At 41.6% G+C, this 8,987-nt stretch overlaps 1 protein-coding gene across 1 annotated transcript in view; it reads left to right on the top strand.

The window, feature by feature from the left end:
- Window positions 1–973: 973 nt before the first annotated feature.
- Window positions 974–8,987, top strand: part of AFAP1 (actin filament associated protein 1) — a gene marked incomplete at both ends in the record, with an annotated part of 47,014 nt that continues 39,000 nt past the window's right edge. Inside the window, one exon of the mRNA XM_009573040.1 lies at window positions 974–1,130. Coding sequence (XP_009571335.1) covers window positions 974–1,130 — 157 coding nt within the window. The remainder of the gene's footprint in view (window positions 1,131–8,987) is intronic.

Raw genomic sequence — 8,987 nt, 5'->3', positions numbered from 1 at the left:
TCAACTGGGATTTAAATTATTGTGCCAAAAACTCAGAACGAGTGAGTCACTCCTCTTTTCCCCTGGGAGGGAGATGCAATAATGATACAAAGGACCCTCAAAGCAGCTTTTACGTTCAGCTCCTTTTCCCTTTTCAAATTCACCTGGAAAACTATGGGATTATTTTTTAAAAAATGAGAGGAAGAAGGAAATAGTGGGAAAACATGCTCAGTGTGCGGTTCTGTTAATGGTGAATTCGTTAGGGCAATGTCCCCCCCAGCAGCAGCGTGCTCCAGGTTGGGGTGTCATAGCATCCTGCATCTCCCAGGACTTGTGCAGACTTGCACCATGGCTCCATGATCAGAGGTGGTGGTGGCAGGAGGGAGCCCAAGGTACATGGGCGCTGTGGACTTGGCTGAATAGCTGTCACCACTGCTGCAGGGGAGGGAGAGAGGCAGGGTGTCTTCTTCTGCCCTCTTCCCCACTCTTTTGGCATGAAAGATGGTTTTGGACTCATTTCTGCATGATGGCCTTGCCCATCCAAAATGCGCCGTGGGAACAACTGTTGTTCATCTCCACTGGTAAAAGGCAGCCAGCCACATACTGCCCACAGGCTAACCGTGTTTTATTCACTGTATGGTGCCACTGAGACATTTACAAGTGGGGTATCTACCCCCATATGCGGTTTTATCTGTATGGTAGACGCCTGGCAGTGTGTTTGAATTGTAGCTGTTTAAGTCCTTCAGTTCCAGATGGATAGGCATTTCAGAATGATTTCCTGTAATTTTTTTCTCTGTCTGGTATTTGTTGATCCAAATAGCATATATGTCATTATCATATAGAGTAAGTATGTGTTTGTTCTGCTTGATTAAATTCCTGAATTCCCAGCATTCTTCCAGTCCTGCCTCAGTAACCGCGCTTGGGAGGTAGGTTGTGAGCAGCACTGCATGCCAGATTTCAGTGTGTGACAGTCAGGCGTGGTGTCCACATGTAGAAAAAATGTCCCACTTGCATCCACTGAAGTGTTAAGCGATGTGTGTTGCTCTTCCACAGGTTTTGAAATAAAAGAACATGTACAGAAGCAAGAAGTTGCCAACAGTTTGCCAGCGCCTCCTCAAATGCCTCTGCCAGAAATACCTCAGCAGTGGCTGGTGAGTGTTAATTTAAATATATAAATATATATAAAAGAGAATATATTTGTGATAAGCACTAACAGAAATGGTTACAAGGGGAAGGAACCTGCACGTCCGGGGAAATGATTATTCCTCTCAACTCCGCTCTGATTGAGAGAATTTGGTTCAACTTGCAGAAGAGAAGGCAAAAAAATCCCTATGGTGAAATAAGCCCGGGAACAGGTCACCTGCAAAGGCTGTGGAATTGCAGTCTTTCGTGATTTTCAAAATTCAAGTGGCAAAAGCCTGAGAAACTTAATCTTAACTTCAAAGGTTGACCTGCCTTGTGTTGGAGGTTGGCCTGGCCAAGCCCACAGGTCCCAGCCAGTTTCTTACTATTTTAAGGAGCAGCTTTCCCTGGAGCAAGCCTTATGAGAAGACTCCCTCTTGATAGCTGAAAAATGAAAGTAGAGAGTTTTAAAATGAAGGAAGAATATTTCCTTTTTTTATAAAGTGTTTAGTGCCCTTCTGTGCTCAGTCTCTGGTTAGGAAATTCCCTGCAGAACAAGTAGAAGTGTATGTTCTCGGAGATGTTTATAGCAAAGATACTGATTGAGATCTGTAATTCAATTCCTCCAGTTGGGAGCAGCTGTCTTGTTACAGAATAAGCTATAAACAATTTTTAATGCTCCTCTGTTACTGACTTTACAGTAGATTTGAAGAAAACATTTTCAGCATTTTTTGTTAGAGAAGTGTAAGCAAATCATGGTTTAGCTTGTTGAAAGGTGAACACAGTCTTAGCTCTAATCGGATAAATTAAGCATCTTTTTATTCACTTGTGGAAAATTTTGAGCATGGTCATAAGGGCAATCCGTGGAGACCTGCGTTCATTGGCTGAAGCAGGAAATACAGATGCAGCTTACGGGGGCAGAACAGCCGGATGACTGATGTTCTGCTTCATTTTAGTGTGTTACTCTGTTACCGCATTTATGGCCAGTTCTAAGAGATATATAAGCCAGTAGCATCTCATGAACATAAGAACTAATTTATCAGATCAAACTCTTGGCCAGCCTTTCATAATAACCTTTATTTGATGGTGAATAATGCTATGTACTGCAGAACAAAGTAAAAAAACCCAACAAACCTATTATGTAGAATACTTTAATCATAGTTTCTCCCTAAGCGCTGCCAGCTTTTGGTTTGTGACCTGAACAAGACTTTTTTTTTTTCCAATTTTAATTCTACGTAATGTAATGAGATATGCTGAAATCATTATAGGAAGGGAATGTTTACATTAGAAACATTCATATCCAGAGTTGGTATATATACTGTAGCAAAATTCAACTAAAAGGGATACTATAAAATAATTATGCATAGGTTTGAATGGATGCGAAAGTGGTCTTATTAATATGCAGTGAAACCTGGAGAATCCATTTCATGGTTAAGAGGGCCTGAAAATGATTGTTTTTCTTTAATTCAAGATGCATATAGCATAAATTACAAGGGAAGGGGTTGATGAGAGGCAGGAAAATTAAGCAAAATGCACAGGCCTTTGAAATGCAGACTTCAGGTCCTAGCTTCATAAACTGAAGCCAGTTGAGATCCTCGTTCTTTCATATTTATGTAGGTTCAGTTTAATAAATTGGCTCTGAAGATTCAGGTTGTTTTTCTAAAGACAACTGACCTACTTTTCCTTTCTTCTATACTAATGTGTAAATTCCCTTAAAGTTGGTACAGCTGCAGCGAGTGAAATGGTGTGAAGCATGAATTAGGTCCAGGAGGTCAACACTGTTTTTTGCAGTAGCTCCGTTTGGATTTTGGAGTAACAAAAATATTTCTCTGAGATACAGTGGGAATTACCGTGGAAGTTGACACAGTTAGAGCTGGCTGGTCTGGAGCGCGGTCTTCCCATGTTGAGCCTGGCAAAGTGGAGTTTGAACATGGCCCTCCCCTCTGACCTGCCCGTAACGCTGTGGACGCTTTCATCTCGGTGAAGTCACGAAGCTGAGCTGGTTTTTCCATAGTGTCCGAAGCTGATTTTTGCCAATTTTTCTGCAATTCTGTTGCTGCTGTCAGGCAGTGGTGGTTTTCGCCTCCCTGTCTGGTGTCGGTGCCACTTTGAGATCATCCAGGAAATGTCCCAGGCCTCTCGTTGTCCTGCGTTATCCAAATACGGGTTATGAGTTGTGCTATTTTAAGACAGTAGCACATCGTAATTTGTGAGAAAGATGACAGACTGCTGCTGTCCTGCAAAAGACGAGGTGGAGTCAGGAGGGAAGGACAAAACCATCAGCTTTTTGAGCTTTGAACACTGGGGCAAGCTCAAACCGCAGTCTGACTGTTTAAAGATTTCTCCTGAAGTCACGTTGAGCTAATGGAATTGATCATTAGCTGTTTTTTGGAAACCTTTCTCTATTAGATGCCTCTGTGTTAGCCCCTCATTATTATTAGATATAATCAGAGACTGTCATATTATCTTTCTTTTTACACCAGGCTGGACGTCAGTGACAGTGGCTAAGATCTAATTTTCCCTTCCATTAATGTTCCTGCATGGTGATTTTCAACCTACCCTCAATCAATGGACTCCTAAAGATTTGTAGGTGATGATGCCGATCTCTATAAAAACTGTACATAATTACATTGCTCAGTGACACAAATGCTGAGCTACCTTTCCTAGCCACTTTTCATAGACCGTGCTTTAGTAGTCGAGTGGAAGAAATCCCTTGGGCCCACCAGAGGCTGGGAAATTCTGCTCCAGGTTGCCCTTCTTGGCAACCTGGCAAGTTGGAAGTCGTGTTGTAGGGCACCTCTTTTTGTCAGCCATTCAGGACAGAAACTTTTTCCACTTGCTGCATAACATCTAGTGGTGGTCTCAGCCTCCAGTGGAAGCACAATGTGCTGCTGGAACACAGGAATTTACTGGAAGTGGGAATCAATAACTTCAAATAAACTATGCACTGTTTTAAAATCTATGTTTTTAGCACATCAGTTACTGAGCATGATGGAAATTAAAGTTTCATTTACACCACTGTTTCTTTTTATGGCACTCAAGGGATTCTGCATTCAAAAATGTTTAGTCTGAATTGATGTTTAAGCTTTTACTTATGTAAAGATGTGTGGGTGGGAAGGAATTCAATACTTCTTAAAGTAGTGCCAGGAGCCAGAATTATGTGTGGGCAGGTGCTGTGCAAGGTTTCCTTTGTAAATCTGTAAATAGACCTGCATATTTGCTCAGGCCAAATCTTGTATCAGTTTTGCTATTCATCAGCCCATGAACAAAGAGTATAGAATTAATTTTATTTAGAAACATGCTGTTAATAGTTTAAATTAAGTCTCCAGTCATTCAAACACATTAAAGCCTGGAGAGTTTTCCTGGACTCAGTGGGCTTTGGATCAGGTCTTAAAATCGAGGGACAAAGTTGGACCTTGCATATACTTGAATGAAGCGAATCACTAAGGACACAATCTCTTAGTAATTGTTTTTTTCTGTATACATTCCCTTGCTTTCATCTGGTCTAGCAGACTTTCCGTCAGGCTTAGAAAGCACAAATCCTTGGTTGCTTTAGCCTGTGCATACAGCTCCTTCAGATGGTCGGCAAAGTAAAAGCTGCGGATAAAGGACGTGAGCTTAAGGGCAGCTCAGAGTCCTCCTGCAGAACTGAAACACCACTTGCCTGGGTGCGTCAGTATGTGCTTGCGAGCATGAGTACAGTGCCAGCAGCTGGTGGAGCTTTGTCCGGGTCAGCAGCAGAGGAGGAGATCACGGTGTCTGAAGGGGAGTGATATTGGTTCGCCCCTCTTGTATCTCCTTACTGCAAGGGCTTGTGTCTTTTAGCCTGCTTTCTCCAGCTCTTTATCAGCAGCTACTTTTGTGATATTTCCCTGTGCAAGGTGCAGTGCTAGGTGATGGGTTTGGAGGAATAACAGAGGCAAGGCTCTGTGTGTACTTTGCAATGCTGCTGGTGGTTTAACACCTGGGGTCCCATCATTGCACTATCACCAAGTTGCCCTGAAGTACGTTTTCCACTGAGGCAATAGAATAAGATCCAGTGGGTCCTGCCGCTCAGATGCGCCTGAGGATTACTGGCATAAATTATCCACAGCATGACAGTGACAGAATACTTCTAGCCAGTGATTTCAGTGCACTGTGCAGTCCAACAAAATCAAATACAAACAGCACAGCTATTTTGCATGATTTTCACAGTAAAATTGAGTATACATTTTATTTTTCTTGGAATATTGACAATTTAATAATTATTTAACCTCAGCAAGCGTCCAGCAAGATGCCAGAACCCCTGTAGGTATAAATCAAAAGGATAGGTCATCTTCCTCCAACCCTTTCCTGCAATGTACACAGTCACTCTGTAGGAGTGTTTCATATAAATGGGTTTCCTATTGTGGAGAAGCAATTTGACAGACTCCCTTTATCTGGCTGCCTGTCAGGTATACTCTCAGATATTTATTAGAAAATGCTGAAAGGAGACTGTCCTTGGAGAAGAAAAAAATCTTCTTGAAATCAAAAGGATTTTTGAGGTGATACATCACCAATTACATTAATCATTCTTTGAGCAACAACAAAAAAAGTGCCAGTCTTAAAGCTTCTTCTAAAATGTGCAGTGAGACTAGTCTCATAACCAAAGCAAGGGGCTTATGTGCCAGGTGGGTACCTATGAATGCTTATTTCATCTTGCTTTTTCTTCCAACACTGAAAAGCAGTTGTTATTCTCTGTTCTTCTTAAAAGATAATCTTAAGATAGTATTAGCCTTGGAGTTTTTCTCCTTGCAGAAAATTTTTAAAAGCAAGAAAAGCAAATTCAACAAAAATTCAATTGTTTCATTCAGAGCTGGCTAATAGCTTCAGTTTAAACAAATCTCAACAAGTTCTTCCATAACGAAGGAACAACTAAAGGGGCCTTTTTGATTATTCAGTGCAGTCACTCTTACTGCAGGCAATTATAAAATATTAACCCTTTCAGAAACTTACCAAAAGGTATTTACTAGCATTTAGGTTTCTTTAACGCCTATTTCAATTTGAAAGGCTGTTCCACCATCCCAGTGTTCATTGCCAGCTTTTGTCTTTGTATTTAAGTAGCCTTTTTCCACACTTTGGTACCTGTGCCTCAGATATCCTTTGAAATCACAATCATATTCCTCTCAAGCTTCATTTCACTCCATTGTGTATAAGAAAGGCTCTATCGGTTTCATTTTGAGCTATAGTTTATATTCTATTGAACTAACTCTGTATTTCTCCTGTGTACCTGCTGTAGGTTCATGTTTTAGATCACGAGTGACCAAAACAGCAGAGTCTTCTGGACATGATGCAGTTGGTTGTGGAATACTATCGGTCTTCATATATCATTGCACAAGGATTAAGGACAAAGAAGTGTTTGCAGCCCAGTTTTTGTTGGTTCTGTCTTGCAGGACACTGTAGTTGCCATTCCCATTTCCCCTGAGGGGCGTTGGTGCCTTATTGTTGATTATTTACTTCACATTTGCAAATGGTATCACAGAAAAGTTTTAGTTAAAGTAATTTCCTTCTCAATTCGCTTGTATTATACACTTATAACAATGCACATCACTGTACTTCAAAGCCGTCTTCATTTCTAAGCTGCCAGAATGAGATGGAAATTTGCATTTAAACTGGGTGAGCTCAGGTCAGATTTAGAGTAGGATTGAACTGCTTTACCAGATTCTTTCTATGATAATTGGGAAGGTGTATGCCTTCTTTTCTGTCTTTTCTGTCTTAGATACTGATGGACTTTGACCTCCACAGACGAAAGCTATTAAATTACTAATACCACAGATTTGATAGGATGTTGTTCCACCATTTTTCATAACATGCTCCCTCAGGTTTTTCGTTTCTTGTTTCTATGCTATATGTGTGCATAAAACACCCTCCTTGTGCTGATAGTTAGAAACCAGCCTATTTACTTCTCTAAACACACTCATTCATGTGCTGTGCACAAACACATGGGAAAGGAATTAGGCCAGTAAGTACGAAAGTCTTTAGTGCTCGGGCCCTTACAAAATATTGTTCTGGTAGAAATGGTGTGGCCCACACTTTTCTTACCGTACTGCGTTGTCTTGTCTGCACTGTCGTGTCATATATGTGGATGAGCTTATTAACTCCTGGAATAGGTAGGTGATTTTGTCTTTGCTGGGGAATACAGACATTTCTTTGAGCACAGTTACAATAACCACCTCTGAATGAGGGCCCCATGCTGCTTAAAATTCAGATTCATCTTTCTCATGTAATATGCATGAAAGTGTTCCCCAGCATTAATTAAAGCCCGTTTCTCTTCTTGGTACACCCAGACCCTTTCTTGATATGAGTCAACTCTATTATTTTGTCTGAGTGACGCTTCCAACTGGCTGTGTAATAATCTTTTATTATAAAATCTGAATGATACAGAAATCTTGTGGTTTTGTTTATGGCTCATTCTTTTTCACTTTTTAATTATTTCTTTAGATCTTCTGTTACTTCCGTAGAGTCTGAAGTTTATTTCCACCCCTGTCTTCCATAGAGTTTGGGTGTAACTCCTTCCAGCTATCTGTCCTTTCAGTGGTGCATTCTGTGCTCCAGTCTTTTCAGTTTTATTTAATGTCTCAAATGTTAATTAAATACAACAGCAAGAACTGAGACTTAAGCTTATGCCTGGGTTGTGCCACAGGCTGATGTTGCCATCAGAGAGATGCAAGAACCAACTGGGTTCTCTGCTCGGTCGATATACTGTGTTGGTTTCTTACTGTTTCCATTTGGTCCTCTTCATTGCCATCTTTACCTTCCTGTTGCTTAGGTAAAGGTGTTATCGTGTTATCTAAGCAGAACTCAGATGTGCTGTATTTTGTGAAACGGTAACTCAGTTCCTGGTGAGATTCCTGTGTAAATGCTCTCCAGAAGATCTTCTGATCAAACTGTGGAGCTATGGAATGCCCTGATTCATTCTTTAAATGCGGGCAAGTCTGTTCAGATCCCTTTCCCATCATCAGGCTGTGCTTTCTGAGGCTGTGATCTGTTTGCAGTCACTATGCTCTACATACTAAGCACTTTTCCAGAGATACCTTTAATTAGGCATTCACCCCTGAGTCAGCAGACACACTCTTAGGCTGTGTCAGATGTACCTCCGCTCCCCGGAGTACAGTGTGCAAAGTGTGTACCTTCTTTTGTTCTTAGTCTTAAACCTGCTCAAGTCACTGTTCAGGATCACGCTAAGGAAAAGCTTTGCTTGTGCTTGTGCCTATACTCATCCTCTGCCTGGTAGTCCCTTCTGCTAGCGTTTCCTCCTTGCCCTCATCTGTTCAGCACTGCAGTAGGAGCTGGCAGGTTACCAGTTCAGCTCTTTGTAGGATTGCTGGGGGTTGCTGGGCCTCCCATCATCTCTGACTCTGGCTGTTGATTTCTTGGGCAATTCCTTTTGTTTTTTTCCTGGTAGCACTGGTGTCCCAGAGGTGTGTGCTGTAATTGCTTGGGTACACTCAGCGATGGTTGGGTGGGGCTATACCAACAGCCTGTCATGCAGCTGTGTCACCCACCTTGTGCTGGGACGGACAGGATTACTCTGCTCCAAAAAGCTGAGTTTGGTGTCTGGCTGGCTGGCTTGCTGTCTTTTGTCAAATGTGCTCAGAAGCTGAAAAGAGAAGTTGTTAGACTTCTTTCACATTATTTGGCTCCCGGTTTTGTAGGGTCCAGCTGACAAGCTGAAAACTTTATAACTTTGGAATACACTGTTGAGGTCAAATGAAGAATACTTCTCAACTACTGCTTGTCTACGCTCAGGCTAATATTTCACTCCTGCACAGCTCAATATGCTCTTAACATCCCATATAGTCAGCACTTTTTCCTGAATAAATCCAATGTCCATGCAGGTCCTCAATAGCTGGCAATAAATGGTGATT

The sequence above is a fragment of the Fulmarus glacialis genome, unplaced genomic scaffold (genome assembly GCF_000690835.1).
Source record: "Fulmarus glacialis isolate BGI_N327 unplaced genomic scaffold, ASM69083v1 scaffold14322, whole genome shotgun sequence".
NCBI classification, from domain to species: Eukaryota; Metazoa; Chordata; class Aves; order Procellariiformes; family Procellariidae; genus Fulmarus; species Fulmarus glacialis.
The sequence above is the reverse complement of the archived record's forward strand: the minus strand, read 5'-3'. Positions and strand labels throughout refer to the sequence as shown.